An 18,411-nucleotide genomic window follows, 5' to 3' on the forward strand; every position below is an offset into this window, starting at 1 on the left:
ATTGGAATCTAATAGAAAACAGAAATATATATATCTGAAGTAAAAAAGAAACATTGAACTTTAACTCAGTTTTAAGAACTCTTTAATCATTTTTTATAGGAAACATAATTGGAGTGAAAATATAATTTTTATCAAATCTCATTCTTATGTGCTCTCTTCAGTAATAATAAAAAGGCTTTAGAATAATGCATAGAAACAGTTTCACATCCAATAAAAGGAAATTTCAAAACTTTTATATTTTTCAATTACTTGCTATTTAGGATACTGCTTAAATAAACATTGTCCAACCACCGGACCCCCAAAAAAACTTTCTGTGAATAGGTAAAAATAATTTTTCTTGTTTATTTAAAACCAAATGTCATTTTTACATTTTTATGTGCTTTTTCCCCTTTCTTTCTTATGTATTAGGGCAGAATATGAATACCAGTTGACTGTGCGCCCTGACCTCTTCACAAATAAACACACCCAGTGGTACTATTTCCAAGTCACTAATACCCAAGCAGGAATAGTCTACAGGTTCACTATTATCAATTTTACCAAGCCTGCTAGTCTTTACAACCGGGGTATGCGCCCACTGTTTTATTCTGAAAAAGAGGCCAAAACTCATAATATTGGCTGGAGGAGAATAGGAGAGCAAATCAAGTATTACAGGAACAACCCCGGGCAAGATGGGCGCCATTATTTCTCTCTCACGTGGACATTTCAATTTCCACACAGCAACGATACCTGCTACTTTGCTCACTGCTATCCGTACACGTACACCAACCTGCAAGAATACCTTTCTAGCATCAATAATGACCCAGTACGGTCAAAGTTTTGTAAAGTACGTGTCTTGTGCCACACAATTGCTAGGAATATGGTGTACATTTTAACGATCACTACCCCCTTGAAGAACGCTGACTCAAGAAAACGAAAGGCAGTGATTTTGACTGCAAGGGTACATCCAGGAGAAACCAACAGCTCGTGGATCATGAAAGGCTTCCTGGATTTTATTTTAGGCAGCTCACGTGATGCGCAGTTGCTTCGGGACACTTTCATCTTCAAGGTGGTACCCATGCTGAATCCCGATGGTGTGATTGTAGGAAATTACCGGTGTTCCTTAGCTGGACGGGATTTAAACCGTAACTACACCTCTCTCCTGAAGGAATCATTCCCTTCTGTTTGGTATACCCGGAACATGATCCACAGGTAAAATAAGCCTCAGATTACCTCTCTGCTTATTTAGTAAAACCTGGGAGTAAGAATTTTGGTCCCACAATCCCACTCATGTTACTCTCCATTTTCTTAAGATAGTTTGACTATACCTACTTAATTTTTCCCCCATTCTTCCTAACTCTGCTCCTATGCCTTTCTGGCATTATGCCACTGGATTCACTAACCTTTCATTAAATAATGATACCGACTCTAGGACATTATAATGGCTCCATGAAACTAATAGTTTGCATATCCCAAATTTGATTTCTTGCTAAAGCTGATGGTAGCACCAATGCTTACTTTGGGATCCTTGAATCCCTTATATGTGAAAATTAATTACATCTCATAGAGCCTTCTGGCACTTTGTTGATCATATATTGCTCTATGATTAGTCTTTTGATTAACAGGTTACATAGTTATTTAAAATTTTCATAAGTAATATCCTTATTTGCCTCTAGAAAAATTGAACAGCTTTAAATTTTCCAAAGAATTCAGAACAGTAAAATGCACATAATATTTAAAATTTTGTTGAATGACTAGGTTAAGTGTATGGAGCTGGAGTTAAAAATATCAGATTAGAATAACCGTTATATCATTTGCTAACTATGTGACCTTGAGCAATTTAAAAACAAATATAGCCCTAGCTGGTTTGGCTCAGTGGATAGAGCGTCGGCCTGCGGACTGAAGGGTCCTGGGTTCAATTCCTATCAAGGGCATATACCTCAGTTTCAAGCTCCTCCCCAGCTTGGGCCCTGGTCAGGGCGCATGCAGGAGGCAACCAATCAATGTGTTTCTCTCGCATCGATATTTCTCTCTGTCTTTCCCTTCTCTTTCACTCTCTCTAAAAAATCAATGGAAAAATATCCTTGGGTGAGGATTTAAAAACAAATCTAAACCTCAATTTTATCATCTATAAAATGAGAATAATAATTTTTATCTCATAGATGGGAGGATTAAATGAAGTTATTGTTACTAAAGTACCCAGAATAAAATCCAGAACATCAGAAAGCTTTAAATGTATTCAGTGTTTCCTCAAATATAAAAAAAGAAAAAAGTTATTAAAAAATATGAGAATTAAAGAGAGTAGACTTTAGTTTAAGGTATTAAAATATCTGTGAGTAAGAAAAATAGTCAAACTGTTTCTAAAATGATTTAAATGAATATAAGATGAAAGACCCTAAAATCTTCTTTTACTTCAGAAGTAATAACATTTCTTTGGGAATTAATTACTTAGAAGTAAAGGTTTCTTTTGATTCACAAGAAACAGAAAGACCACTAAAATTGAGAAAATGTGGGTTTAAAAATGTACTGCATATTTCATTTTTAAGGAGCTCATATGATAATCTTGTTTTATTATCTAGTTTGTTCTCTAAAAACTTCAAATGTTGTTCAGTGACTTTATGTCGATCTGTTATCTGTTAGAATTTATTGGGCACCAAATGAGAAAGGGGCAATAAGTTAATACATGTAACTGACTTCAATACAAAATTTCACTATAGTTTAAAGTATATTGTTTCTAATACAAGCTATGCTTTAAAAGTTTTGACTTTAGGTTTTAGTATTTTTGTTATAAAAGTACAGTAGTCTACCATCCACAATTTCACTTCCATAGTTTGTTTCCCATAGTCAGCTGCAGTCTGAAAGTATTAAATGGAAAAATTCCAGAAATAAACAATTCATAAGTTTTAAATTGCACACCATTCTGCGTATCATGATGAAATCTTGCCTTGTACCATCTGGGACATGAATGACCCCTTTGTCCAGAGTATCCATGCTGTATATGTTACCCTCCTGTTATGTACTTAGTAGCCATCTCGTTATCACATTGACTGTGTGGTATCCAGTGCTTTTGTTCACATCACTCTTATTTTAATAGTGGCCCCAAAGCACAAGAGTAATGATGCTGGCAGTTTGAATTATCCTATCTAATAAAAGAGTAATAATGATTATTGACCATCACTCCAACACACAAGATGGCTGCCCCCATGTGGACACAAGATGGCCACCATAAGATGGCCAGCAGGGAAGGGCAGTTGGGAGGGACCAGGCCTGCAAGGGAGGGCAGTTGGGGGCAATCAAGCCTGCAGGGGAGGGTAGTTGGGGGTACCAGGCTGGCAGAGGAGGGAAGTTGGGGGTGACTGGGCCTGCAGGGAAGGGCATTTGGGGGAGACCCAGGCCTGCAGGGGAGAGCAGTTGCGGGGGACCAGGCCTGCAGGGGAGGGCAGTTAGGGGTGACCAGGCCTGCACGGGAGGGCAGTTAGGGGCAAACAGGCTGGCAGGGGAGCAGTTAGGTATCAATCAGGCTGGCAGGGCAGTGGTTAGTGCAGGGGTGGGCAAACTTTTTGACTCGAGGGCCACAATGGGTTCTTAAACTGGACCAGAGGGCCGGAACAAAAGCATGGATGGAGTGTTTGTGTAAACTAATATAAATTCAAAGTAAAGGACCGGAGGGGAGAGCAAGAGAACTGGATAGAACAGCCGGATCCGGCCCGCAGGCCGTAGTTTGCCCAAGGCTGGGTTAGGGGGTGATCAGGCTGGCAGGCAGAAGCAGTTAGGGGCAATCAGGAAGGCAGGCAGGCGAGCAGTTGGGAGCCAGCAGTCCTGGATTGTGAAAGGGATGTCCGACTGCCCGTTTAGGCCCGATCCTACTGGGATTGGGCCTAAACGGGCAGTTGGACATCCCTCGAGGGGTCCCAGGTTGGAGAGGGTGCAGGCTGGGCTGAGGGACACACACCCCCATGCACGAATTTCGTGCACCAGGCCTCTAGTGCATATATAGGAAAAAACATAGTATATATAGGGGTGGTGCTATCCAAGGTTTCAGGCATCCACTGGGGTCTTGGAATATATCCCCTGCAGTTAAGGGGGGGACTACTGTAAAACATTTCATATTACTATAAAAACCATTACTAACATTTTGGTTTTTATCCTTCCAGATATAACAAATAATATATGAAATTTTTATTACTTGAGTAATATAATAACGTTATATAAAGTTTAGAACTATGGGGGGAAAGGCAGCCTAGCTGGCTTGGCTCAGTGGTTGAGCGTTGACCTATGAACCAGGTCACAGTTCAGATTCTCGGTCAGGGCACATACTCAGTTGCAGGCTTGATCCCCAGTGTGGGGTGTGCAGGAGACAGCCGATCAATGATTCTCTCTCATCATTGATGTTTCTATCTCTCCCTTCCTCTCTGAAATCAATAAAAATATTTAAAAAAATAAAGAAAGAAAAGGCCAAAATGCCCATAATTCTATCACCTTCACAACCACCACTTTTTTCCCTTTTGAAAGCCATCATCAATCAGTTGGGGGAGGGGGGAAAGAGGGGCTTATTTTTTTATTACTTTAATATTTATTGAATGCCTAAATTATACAAGCTAAGGATTATGCTCTTAAGAATATCTAATAATTTCCTTAAATTATTTATTGTAAATTTACCAGAAAAAAAAGTAAATTCAAACTTTAGGACCATTTTCCTCAAAATGATATTTACTCACCACATTAATCAAGGATTAATTCATTGGCTTCAGCACCGAGTCATAAGGCACTCAGACTTATGACAAATATTTTGGGTATTTGTGTACATAGCACTGTTCTGGATGACTTAAAGCATTCCCTGCCCTTAACAAGATTCAATATCAAAAATTTGAGAACTTTCCTCCGCAGTGCCAAGTAAATGGTATCAATATTAAGGGCTATAGGAGTTCAGAAAAAGGACAGCTCTATAGCCTTGACTAGTTAGAGAGGAAATGAGACATGAGGTCAGCCTTGGGGATGAGGGGTAGTATTTGCATTTACAAAGATGAAGAAAGAAGATATTCCAGTCAGAAATATCTATATGAGAGTTAAGGAGAAAGATGGTAGAGAACTGTTTTCTGTGTACAACAAAAAGTCAGAATTACATACCAAATCCTGTTGGAAAAAGGGTTGGGAGTAAGGTAAATTTTGTCCTTTTTTAATGGAAGGCATTTGTATTTTATATATGATTAATGGGAAATTATTTCAGACATTTAAAAATTGTATATTAATAATATACAGTATAGATAAGAGAAATTGAAAACTAGTATGTAGGAAATTCTATTCATTTGGATGTTAGACTTATAAATCTATAGTTACACCCATGAAAGAAAAATGCAGAGATAAAATTTAGTAACTTACCTTTTTCTTCTCACTAGATTGATGGAGAAGCGAGAAGTTATTTTATATTGTGACCTTCATGGCCATAGCAGGAAAGAGAACATCTTCATGTATGGCTGTGGCGGAAGTGATAAGTGTAAAGCATTATACTTACAGCAACGAATCTTCCCACTTATGATGAGCAAAAATTGTCCAGATAAAGTAAGCACTTTTTAAGATTTTAACTTTTCTTTTACTAAACAAATGTCCACGTAAGACAGCAAAATGGAAAATCTTATTCAGTAAATGGATTTTTTATTATTTTGCCTGGTTTTACAGTTGACCATAAGAAAGCAACTACGTAGAATGTTTAGTAGCCAGTAATTTGAAATATGAAGAAGAAAATATCCATTATCTTGCCACTGTACTTAATGGTAAAAAACAACAACAACAAATACACCTGATTGTTTTCCTCCTAAAGTCAAGAACAGGCAAGGATATTCACTCTTACCCCTTCAGTTCGCCTTTTCCTGGAGGTTCTAAGTGTAATAAGGCAAGAAAAAGAAATAAAAGGCAGACAGATTGGGAAGAAAGAAGTAATAAAGATGACATGGTTGTCTTCATAGAAAATCCAAAGCAATCCATAAAAAACAAGTGACTTTAGTAATGTCATAGGATATACAGTCAACCCACAAAAAAACAATTTCTATATACTCACAATTAGAAACTAACATTAAAAACAATACCATTTACTGTAACTCCAAAAGAAATGAAATACTTGTGACTGCAAAGGGATAGCATAAAGGAGTGTTTTAGAAGTGATGGGGTGTTTTCTATGCTGATCATGGTACTGGTTACACAAATCTATACGTGTTAAAAATTAATAGAATGGAACACAAAAAAGTCATTTATTATATGTTAATTTAAAAATAAAATGACAAAAACTGTAGATATGATATAACAGTTTTTCAGGCAGCTTTCAAATGATCTTTCATATGAAAATAAAGCATCTTTATTCTATTCTGAAAATCTATAACATTAATCTTCATTCCTAAATATGCTTAAGCCCCTTCTATAATTTTTAGTCGTATAAGATCTTATCCCATCAGTATCAAGAATTATTCAACTGGTTTTGAATGTATATGTTATGTATAGCTAAAAAGTAAAATTTATTGCTAGAATTTAAGTCTGTAGTCCTTAGAAATGTAAATACGTCATTTCTATATTTGAATTACATATGAGTTATTTCCATTGGTCAGGAAACCAAAGCAGCTCCTGAAGTATTAGAGAGAATTACTGCTTTTGCACAAGTACTTTTCCATTTTCAACCCTACTTCCTAAGAAAGACATTGTTGTCATAAAAAAGATGGGTCTCGTTCATTTGCTTCTTTACAGTTTTCATTCTCAGCTTGCAAGTTTAATGTTCAGAGGAGCAAAGAAGGAACAGGAAGGGTGGTGATGTGGAAAATGGGAATCAGGAACAGCTTTACCATGGAGGCTACTTTTTGTGGATCTACTCTGGGTAAGACCAAGTGTTCTCATTCATGGCTCTCAGAGCTCTAAACCAGAGACATTTTTAATGTAAGTTAATAGTGTAGATAGTTTAATAGTGAGCATTTTCTTCCCACTTAGATGCCTACTGATATCTAATCAGTTCTATTAATTGGGATGAATAAACAAACTCCCACTATATGTACCTCTATTTCATCATTTCCCTTGGTAAGAATAGGAAGTTTTAGCATGCAGATAGAATACCTAATTGGTTGTTTCATGAATTAATTCTTAATTGCTTGATTGTTGTTGTTTTTACAGGTGACTAATGATTTCAGAAAAAGCAGTGCTTATACTTAAAATATCAAGATAGAACTGTTTTTAGTGGATTTACTATTTGTAAGGCAAATAGACTGATGTTTTTTAATTGGTTTGTTTGTTTGTTGGTCAATTTATATTTTAATGGAAGCACTTGGTTCCTTGAACTAAAAATAAGAGTGTTCTGTAGTTCCATTTAAGAAATCTTTTAGTCACATCTATCATGTCCTTACAATACTCCATATTAAGATAATTGTCATATTTTTAGAAAATGTATCAATTCTAAAGAAAGCTGGACATCTACACATAATTTTTGTCTATTTTTTTTAATATATTTTATTGATTTTTTACAGAGAGGAAGGGAGAGGGACAGAGAGTCAGAAACATCGATGAGAGAGAAACATCGATCAGCTGCCTCCTGCACACCCCCCACTGGGGATGTGCCCGCAACCAAGGTACATGCCCTTGACCGGAATCGAACCTGGGACCCTTCAGTCCGCAGGCTGACGCTCTATCCACTAAGCCAAACCGGTTAGGGCAATTTTTGTCTATTTTTTAAAGCATCTTGAAACGGATAAAATATTATTGATGATGAAAACATTGAAATCATTACCCAGGTTTTTCTTTAAATGATTATTAGGTTGTTTATAACTGGTAACCAAGTATTCCATAACTTTCTTATTGAATTTTATTCTGCCTTACAAGATAGATGATCCATGTTAAGTCACCTTTGGTCCAGGTGGTGGAGGGGGAATGAAGGAAAGCAATTAGCTGTTAAACGACATGCCCCAGAAAAGAAAATCCAAAGGACAGGATATGAAATTCATATCAGATGTTTTGTTTATGCTTTGTTTTACAACTTAGGCCTACCTGCTAAGGAAAAATTAAGTCATCCTCAAGGGTAGATTAACTTATTGATGTTTTAGGTAATAAACGAGGCACTCATTTCAACACAAAAGATTTGGAGTCAATGGGGTATCATTTTTGTGATTCTCTCTTGGACTATTGTGATCCAGACCGAACTAAGGTAAGCAAAGTCCATTTGGTAACACTCCAGTCTACCAGATAATATAACCTGCCTATGGGAGTATGGCAGCTTATTCCTTTTAATATCCTAACAACAGTGTTCAGGGTGTTTTGATAGTTGATGTCCTGGTAGCTTTTGTTCCGGAGTCTATAAATATTCAATTAATTTAATTAGGAAATAAAGTTATTTTATTATTAACTCATTTATTATTTTCCCCTAGTATTATCAGTGCCTAAAAGAATTAGAAGAAATGCAAAAACGTATAAACTTGGAAAAAGTCCTTGATGATTCAGATACTTCTTTGAAAGAAATTACATTGGAGTCTAGGTAAGTCAATATGGTGGAAGTAATGTAATTTGGTGTGCTGTTTTACTGTGTTACTTATAATATTTCTAGGATATAATTGTCGGTCTCAACTGAAAATACTGACTAAATGTGGGGAAAAAAATTTTCCCATGCACATTACTTTGGCCAGATCTCATCAAGACTTTATTTATTCATTTAGTCAAGTAATATTAAATGAGCGCCTACTATGTATTATACATAAAAGACATATTCAAATTGTTTTTAATGCTGTCATTACCCACAAAGAACTGACACATTTTAAGAGATGTCACATAAATACTCAAGTTAGTGAATAATAAGTGCAAAATTTAGTGCTAAGAGAATGTTTTTGGAAGAAAAGAGGTACTAATTTTAGTATAGGTCCTATAGAAAAAGTAGAATAAATATTTGATTCTTCCCCTTTATTTATAAATTTTCAGACTTTGAGTTAGTGCCCCTGTAACCTCCAGTGGTGACTAATAAGTTTATTTGCAGATGTAGAGTATCATTTTGAACTCAGGGATTTGTTTATATTTGTTTTGTTCCAATCAATTTCAGTCATTATTCTTCTAATACCCTAAGATGACTAGAACTACCAAACATATACACCACCTTTGTAAACATTCTTCTCATAATTAGAACTATTTCTACCATTCCAGTAAAGTAATAAAGCAAAAGTAACTGTTGCAATTTTAAAATGGCACCAAAAGATTCTGTAAATTAAAATAATAATTTATTATTTTTTGTAGTAGCCGAGGCTCTGACAGTTCAGAATCAAATGAGTCTCAGAGTTACATTCTCAAGTTAACTTCTCAGGTATGATTGAAAATTTCTGCATATGGTATGTATATGCTAAATAGGTACTCTTCTTATTTGACTAATCGAGGGGGTGGAGGGGGGAAAGGTTACAGTTGTATGATTACTGTGTAGCCATAATTGTGATTCTCTGATTATGTACCATATCTTTACATCATAGAATTTTCTAACCTTATGGTTTCTTAGCACTCTTATTTTATAGATGAAAACAGTTAATATCCAGAGAGATTAAATTCATTCTCAAAAACCCACCACTTGTTAATGGGAGTTGGTAGCATAGCATACATCACCTGACTGCTAGTCCAATATTTGCTTATTCATTTACTTAACAACCATATGTTGACTCCAACGTATGCTCTAGGGCAGTGGTCGGCAAACTCATTAGTCAACAGAGCCAAATATCAACAGTACAACGATTGAAATTTCTTTTGAGAGCCAAATTTTTTAAACTTAAACTTCTTCTAACGCCACTTCTTCAAAATAGACTCGCCCAGGCCGTGGTATTTTGTGGAAGAGCCACACTCAAGGGGCCAAGAGCCGCATGTGGCTCGCGAGCCGCAGTTTGCCGACCACGGCTCTAGGGATAATACAGTGAATAAAATAAGACAAAAATCCTTCCCTTTCATTGCTTATATTCTAGTTGGTGGATATAAAAAAGTAAGTAAGTGAGATATATGACATATGAAATGATAAGTGTTTATAGAGTGGAAGAGACCTTAGGTGGTGTTATGTGCTGAATGTGTGTGCCCCCTACCAAGTATGCATGTTCAGACACTAATCCCAGTGTAATGCTATTAGGAGGTGACTAAGACAGCACTCTCTTGGTACTGAGAGTGGGGCACTGCTGTAACAAATGCCTACAAATGTGGTGGTAGCTTTGGAACTGGCCGATGGGTAGAGGCTGGGAGAGTTTTGAAGTGCATGTTAGAAAATGCTGATATTGCCATGAAGGGATTTTAAGGATGATTCTGGTGAGAGTTCAGAAAGAAAAGAGGGGAATTGTAGAGAATACATAAAGGATCGTATGCAGAATGTTGGTAGAAATGTGACTATTAAGGGTGGTTCTGATGGGGTCTTAGGCAGAAATGAGGAACATGTTACTGGACAGTGGAGAAAATGCAGTCCTTGCTATCAGCTGGCAGAGAACTTGGCCAAACTGTATTTATGTTCTAGTGTTTTGTGGAAAGTAGAACTTGTGACTGATAAAAGTGGATATTTAGCTAAGTTTTGGAGGAGCGGCTTGGTTCCTCTTGACTGCTTATAGTAAAATGTAAGAAGAGAGAAATGAATTGAGCAAGGAATTGCTAAGCAAAAAGGAACCAGAACATAAAGATTTAGAAAATTCTCTGCCTGTCCATATTACAAAAAGAAAAAGAAAGAAAGAAAGAAAGAAAGAAAGGGGGGTAGGGGGGGAGGGAGGAAGTAAGTCTTCAGAAGAGATAGTAGGGTGTAGAGCAAGCATGTCACACTCAAAAGCTAGCGCGGCCCAGATAAACAAGGTTTAAGTTTATGTGGGCCTCAAAAAAATAAAAGCTTCGGGAGAAACCAAGATGGCGGCATAGGTAAGCACCTAAACTGCTGCCTCGCACAACAATTTCAAAACTACAACTAAAAGACAGAACGTCTATCACCCAGAACCACGGGAATGCTGGCTGAGTGGAAGTTCTACAACTAGAAGGAAAGAGCAAACAGCATTGAGGGGTGCACAAGCACGGAAAAGCTGAGGTACGGAGACGCGCGAATCGGGCCGGCGACGGGTGACTGAAAGCGCTGCTGTTTTCAACCCGAAGGGAGATAAGCTCCCGATTACTCCAAACTCGTTTCTGGGGAGACGGGGGACCCAAACTCCTACGGGGAGAAGCAGGACTGTCTGCCGTGGGGTCGGAAAGTGAGGGAGGCTTGCTTGCAGGGCTGCGCGCAGGAACAATTGTTTATTGTGCTGGGGCGCGGGACGCGGGGACACAGTCGGAGACGCAGAGCCCCAGAGCCAGCTTACTGGCAGCCATCGCTGTTTGCCACACCCTAGCCTAGTCACGCCCTGAGACCCTGCCCTGCACAATCTACGAACCCACCCAAGCTCCAAGCAGCGGCTTTAGCATATGAATGGCCTACCCTATCACAGCTTAACCTAGCAAACTTGCAGCCCTGGTCAGACAGCTCCAAAACCTCCAAACTCCAAGCAAAGAGGAGAAAACTGTAGTTCTTGCTATAGCTCCTGCTGGGTGGCCTCAGACAGTAGCTGACCTGCACCCCATTGGAGATCCAGAAGCCAGTGTACCTAGTGGTCAGTGTGAGACACCAGATTTCAACTCCTCACATCCATAAGTGATACATTCAAGAGGCAGACTCAGTGAGCACCAAAACCTCACTGAAACAAGTCCTGCACCATAAGCGTGTCTCCAGCGCAGCAGTTCTTCCATTATAGACACAGCGGGTCCTCACAGCCAATTGGCCTGGAGGTCAATTCCTCCCAGTGTACCAACAGCAATCAAGGCTTAACTACACCAAGACTTTGCACTCAGCCCACAAAGGGGTGTACCAAGAGCGTCCACCTCAGGTGATTGGGGAGGCTGAGCTACTGGCCCCTATAGGTCACCTACCACACAAAGCCACTCCATCAACATAAGGAAGCAACAAAATGCGGAGACAAAAAAAACATGTCACGAATGAGAGAAATGGAGGAAAGCAAACTAATGGACGACATAGAGTTCAGAACCACATTTATAAGGTTACTCAAGAATCTTCTAAAAACCGCCGAGAAACTTGATGAGACCTCCGAGGAGCTTAGTGAGACCTTCAAGGACCTTAATGAGAATGCCAAAAAAATGGAAAAGGACCAGTCAGAAATTAAGCATACACTGTCTGAAATAAAGAATATACAGAAACTCAACTGTAGATCAACGTACCCCAAGAATCAAACCAAAGATCTGAAATATGAGGAAACAAAAAACACCCAACCAGAAAAACAAAAAGAAAAAATCCAAAAATATGAAGATAGTGTAAGGAGCCTCTGGGACAACTTTAAGCGTACCAACATCCGAATTTTTGGGGTGCCAGAAGAAGAGAAAGAGCAAAATATTGAAAACCTATTAGAAGAAATAATGACAGAAAACTTTCCCTACCTGGTGAAAGAAATAGACTTACAAGTTCAGGAAGCACACAGAACCCCATACAAGAGGAATCCAAAGAGGACCACACCAAGACACATCATAATTAAAATGCCAAGGGCAAAAGACAAAGAGAGAATCTTGAAAGCAGCAAGAGAAAAACGGTTAGTTACCTACAAGGGAGCTCCCATACGACTGTCAGCTGATTTCTCGGCAGAAACTATGCAGGCCAGAAGGGAGTGGCAAGAAATATTCAAAGTGATGAACAGCAAGAACCTACAACCAAGATTACTCTACCCAGCAAAGCTATCATTCAGAGTTGAAGGTCAGATAAAGAGCTTCACAGACAAGAAAAAGCTAAAGGAATTCATCACCACCAAACCAGGATTACATGAAATGCTGAAGGGTGTTCTTTAAGAAGAGGAAGAAGAAGAAAAAGGTAAAGATAAAAATGATGAACAACAAAATGACATCAAATACATACCTACCAACAAGTAAATCTAAAAATCAAGTGAATAAAAAATCTGAAGAACAGAATGGACTGGTGAATATAATAGAATCAGGGACATAGAAAGGGAGTGGACTGACAATTCTCAGGGGGGAGGGAGTGTGAGGGGTGCGGGAAGAGACTGGACAAAAAGCTTACACCTATGGATGAAGACAGTGGCGGGGGGTAAGGGCATGGGGTGGGGTGGGGAATCAGGTGGAGGGGAGCTAGGGGGCAAAAAAGAGGAACACCTGTAATAATCTGAACAATAAAGATTTAGCCAAAAAAAAATAAAAATAAATAAATAAATAAATAAATAAATAAATAAAAGCTTCCATTTTCATAGAAATGTAGGTTTATTACAATAGAGACATGCTGAATACAATGGGCTGAAATAAATGAGTAATTGTTAACATAAAATAATAGAACATTTTAATAAAAATTGTATTTTTCTTAAACATTAACTGACCAGACACTGAATAACTGCATAAATTAATAAGCGTAACACGCCCAAACTGGTTTGGCTCAGTGCATAGAGCGTCGGCCTGCAGACTAAAGGGTCCCAGGTTCGATTCCTGTCAAGGGCATGTACCTTGGTTGTGGGCACATCCCCAGTAGGGAGTGTGCAGGAAACATCTCTCATAGATGTTTCTAACTATCCCTCTCCCCTCCTCTCTGTAAAAAATCAATAAAATAAATTTTTTAAAAAATAAGTGTAATGCAAATAAACCTATTTTTCTTGTTCTCCGAAAGCGAAATATTTCCTGTTGCACACACCAAACAAGTCAGTACAAGACTAATGACATGGCAATCCACTGCTAAAATATTCGCTGCTAGTATTAGTGGAGAAAAATGGTGCACCTATGCGTAAGGCACGTAAGGGAAATGAATGCAATACGATTATAGTAATCAGTCATTAGCGAACATTGTTAATTAATAATAGTTTGTTATTAATAATTATGTATAACAGGATATCATAAAAATTAAGTTAGGAAATTTTTATTAAAACGTTTCTTACATACCATTATATTGGGTGGGCCGCAAAAATATTTGTTGTGGGCCGCATGTGGCCCACGGCCACAAGTTTGACATGCTTGATGTAGAGGACCAACCTTTTTATTAGAAGACTAGTGGCCCAGTGCACAAATTCTTGCACATTGAAAGGATATTAATTAGAAGAAATATTTTTTTTTAAATATATTTTATTGATATTTTACAGAGAGGAAGGGAGAGGGATAGAGAGCTAGAAACATCGATGAGAGAGAAACATCGATCAGCTGCCTCCTGCACACCCCCTACTGGGGATGTGCCCGCAACCAAGGTACATGCCCTTGACCGGAATCGAACCCGGGACCCTTCAGTCCACAGGCCGACGCTCTATCCACTGAGCCAAACTGGTTTCGGCAGAAGAAATATTTTAATATCACTATTTGCCCTTTATAATAGAAGTGTCAACCAAATTCACAATCAAGAATGACCGATTGAAACACACGTGTGCAATTGGCACCAGTGAGAGCTTTATATGTATCGTGCATGTGCGAGTCAACTTAGCCTTTTATCTATAGAGAATAAACTTGCTTAATTAGACCTGCTTTCTGATTTAGCCAAACTTTTTCCAGCCTAATGAAGCACCCCAACTTCTCTTTCAGGCAATTGTCAGCAACACAACAGTAAATATCAACAAGAAGCAGATTATTATTATAGATCATGCAGGGAGAACAAAGGGTAAAACATTTAACTGCAGCAGTGTTTGACTATATTATGTGCAGTGAGAAAACCTGAAGTCGTTTTCAAGGTCTACCATTTCTTCTTTTCAGTCGGTTCAAGTTTCTAAACTTTCTAAATCTCTGTTTTATGGCTAATGAAAAGAAAATAGGATTCCACCGAGTCTCCTATCTACCTACTCCAGGACTTCTGTGAAGATCAAATGAGATGAGGCATGGGAAAACGCTTCACAGACATTTTGTTAAAGTGTAAAATGTTTCCACCTAGCTATAAAGCAAGTCATGTTCCTGGGCTGAAGAAACTCCAAGGAGGCTAGTCACTAGGGAGAGGAAGCCAGGTGTTGCTATGTGATGTCATTACCCAGCACCCACAGCGACCGTTTCCCGGCTGGGCTAGGCTGTAGGTCGCATTTTGTACCTGGGCAGCGTTGGCTGCAATTTGGTGGGCTATTGCTCTGGGGTGGTGGTGGGGCCTGTGTCCCCACTTGGGGGAAGCCGAGTGTTGCTTTGTGGGCGCCAGGGTCACAGTGCTGTTTTTCTGTAAATGGCCAGTGCGCGTCACCGCAGCTCCTGCATTGAGCATCTGCCCCCTGGTGATCAGTGCACGTCATAGCGACCGGTCAGTCAGACAGACACTTAGCATATTAGCCTTTTATATATATAGATTAGTGTGGGTATGAACCACAGAACTAATCAGCCATCTCAGCAGGAATATGGCCAGTTTGAACTGAAGGAGATAGGGACAGGACAGAATAAAGGAAGGCTGTCAGACTTCTTGAATATTACAGTAGGATACCGTAGAGCTTTTTCATGTGAGTGTGCGCTGTTCTTCAGAACAAGATTTAAAAAAAAAAAAAAAAAAAAGGACTGGAGGCAACTAAGAGCTTAACAGGGCCATCACCACCTAGATTTTAGGGCAGACAGCCTCCAACAGAGGCCATGGAGGTAAACCAACTAGAGCTATGAGCTGTGGTGTGGCCAGGACCCCAACAGAGAGCCAGGCATGAGCAGCACTCTGCCAAGCTGTAGGAGTGATGTTGCCACACTAGTGGGTCCAGAAGCCAGAACATGAAGCCAGAGAGGAATGTTCTTGAGCCTAAGATCTCATTGAATTTTGCCTTGCTAGGTTTCGAGCTTGCTTGGGACCTGTCACCTCATCCTTCTTTCCTATTTCTTCCTTTTGGAATGGGAATGTCTGTCCTGGGCCCTTTCACCATTGTGTTTTGGAAGTGCATAACTTGTTTGGTTTCAGAGGTTCACAGCTGGAGATGAACTTTGCCTCAGGAGGAATGATACCTTGAGTCTCAGCCATATCTGATTTAGATGATATTGAGATGAGACTTTGGACTTTAGAGTCGATGCTGGCATAAGTCAAGATGAAATAAAATGAATGTATGTTGCTTGAAAGGAGAACATGAATTTGGGGGAAAAGAGGTAGACTGCTGTGGATATTTTTGTCCCCTACCCCAAATGCATATATTGAAATTATAATGCCCAATATGATGGTGCTAGAAAGTGGGGATAGGAGGGGCTTTGGAAGGGGACTAGGTCATAAAAGCAGAGCCTTCATGAGTGGAATAGTGCCCTATAAAACAGGCCCAGAGAATTCCCTAGTCCCTTCTTGACGATGCAACAAGAAGTCTACAACCTAAAAGAGAGCTCTCACCTGACCATACTGGCACCCTGATCTCAACCTTTCAGCCTCCACAACTATGAGAAATACATTTCTGTTATTTATAAGCCACCCAGTCTATGGTAGTTTATTATATCAGCCAAACGGACTTAGATCTTGTATTGGTGTTCTATCGCTGAGTAAAAAATTACCCCAACATTAGCACTTTTATCATATACTTTATGTAGGTCAGAAATGCATGAGTGGCTTAGCTGGGTGCTTCTGAGGTCTCTCAAAGGCTACAGTGAAGGTGCAGGTCAGGCTGTGGTCTCACATGAAGGCTTGACTAGGGGAGGATCAGTTTCCAAGTTCACTCACGTGGTTGTTGACAAGACTCAGTCCCTCACAGACTGTTGAACTGAGGGCCTCAGTTCCTTGCTGGCTGTTGGCTGAAAGTCTCCCTTGGTTCTTTGCCATGTGTGCTTCTCCATAGGGCAGCTCACAATGCCTAACTGGCTTCCATTAGAGTGAGCAAGCAAAAGAGCAAGAGAGGGCACATAAGATAGAAGCAACAGTATCGTTGCAGCTTAATCTCAGAAGCAGAATCCCATCACTGTTGCCATATTCCATTCATTAGGAGTGTGTCACTAGGTTGAGCCCACCCTCAAAGGGAGAGGATTATAGAAGGGTATGAATGCTAGGAGATGGGGATCATTAGAGGCCTTTCTAGTGATTGTCTACCACAAACATCAAAGCCATGACTTTGATTTGACCTTTGCCTTAAGGCTATGTTGAAGCCAGCCTTCAAATTCTCAAATTGGGGGCTCCGTTTTCCCTCTCAATTCAGTTCTTTTGTCCAAATATTTTTTGAGCTGATTTCTCTCTTGTAGCAACTTATCAAATGAAGCAAGCAACAACCAACTCATATTGTAAACTTTCTGCCTCAAAATCTCTGTGTCCAATGATCCAGGTCTGTTAGGTACATTTCTATCTTTCACAGTCCCAGGAGACAGTTTTATGAAATGTATCACCTCTACATAACTGCACCACTATTTGTCTAGCTTCCTATAACAGTTTCTACACCACCTGTTGTTAGCCAGTCACAAAGCCAATGATTGTCACAGAGTTTAGGTTTTTATTAGGACAGTATCATACTTCTAGGTATCAATTTCTATATTATTCATATGCTACTGCATTAAATCATCTACTTCCTTACATATCTTCTGTCTGTCTGTTCTCTCCATCATTATGAGTGAGTATGGAAGGCTCCAACCATTATTGTAGAACTGTCTACTTCTCTCTTCACTTCTGTCCATTTTGCTTCATATATTCTAACTAGAGGCCTGGTGCATGAAATTCGTGCACTTGGTGGGGGCAGTCCCTCAGCTTGGCCTGCGCAGTCTTCACAGTCCAGGAGCCCTGGGGGGATGTCCGACTGATGGCTTAATGTTAAGGATGTCTGACTAAGCCATCAGTCAGACATCCTTAACATTGCCACGGAGGCGGGAGAGGCTCCTACCACTGCCACTGTGCTCGCCAGCTGTGAGTCCGGCTTCTGGCTGAGCGGCGCTCCCCCTATCGGGGCACACTGACCACCAGGGGGCAGCTCCTGTGTTGAGGGTCTGCCCCCTGGTGGTCAGTGAACATCGTAGTGACCGAAGTCATTCCACCATTCGGTCATTTGCATATTAGCCTTTTATTATGTAGGATATGCTGTAGATGAGGCCCCCTAGAACCATAAGGAATGCAAAAAATTCACTGTTAACTCATTCTCGAATTGCCCCCACTTAAAATCAAATTGCCTCCCTGTGAGGCGTGTGCTGCACCTTGGGAACCACTGGGCTTGACACTTTTCCTCTCTGAGCTTCATTTCTGAATACATATGCATATACCATGGGAATTGTAATCTCTGCCTACCTCACTGGGTTGTCATGAGGAGGTTCTGAGCTAATAAACCTAGAAATGTTTCATTAAGTAAGTGATGTCTAAATGGGAAGGGATTGTTATTTTTAAGCCCACGGGTACCCTCGCAGGTAGCAGGTGCTGATTAGGGCAGGAGGGCATGGTTGTTTCCTGGGACTGTAGCTATCGAAGCTTTGCAGAGGGTTCCGCAGGCCTCGGAGGGGCGGGCTCTAGCCAGCAGCCCTGTAGCAGTGGTCATCCCTGGAGGTATTGGCCAGGGAGGTGGTAGG

At 39.8% G+C, this 18,411-nt stretch overlaps 1 protein-coding gene across 2 annotated transcripts in view; it reads left to right on the forward strand.

Annotated features, from left to right (window-relative positions):
* The window catches only part of AGBL3 (AGBL carboxypeptidase 3), a 73,244-nt gene that overhangs the window by 26,523 nt on the left and 28,310 nt on the right, over positions 1-18,411 (forward strand). The window contains exons 7-12 of one of the 2 annotated variants that reach the window (XM_080665726.1): positions 409-1,188; positions 5,373-5,535; positions 6,709-6,835; positions 8,049-8,149; positions 8,370-8,476; positions 9,223-9,289. In XM_080665726.1, coding sequence (XP_080521852.1) covers positions 409-1,188; positions 5,373-5,535; positions 6,709-6,835; positions 8,049-8,149; positions 8,370-8,476; positions 9,223-9,289 — 1,345 coding nt within the window. Of the gene's footprint in view, positions 1-408; positions 1,189-5,372; positions 5,536-6,708; positions 6,836-8,048; positions 8,150-8,369; positions 8,477-9,222; positions 9,290-18,411 lie in introns of those variants that run through there. The other variant, XR_013960459.1, reaches the window with a different exon arrangement.

Source organism: Plecotus auritus (assembly GCF_963455305.1).
Source record: "Plecotus auritus genome assembly, chromosome: 4".
NCBI lineage: Eukaryota > Metazoa > Chordata > Mammalia > Chiroptera > Vespertilionidae > Plecotus > Plecotus auritus.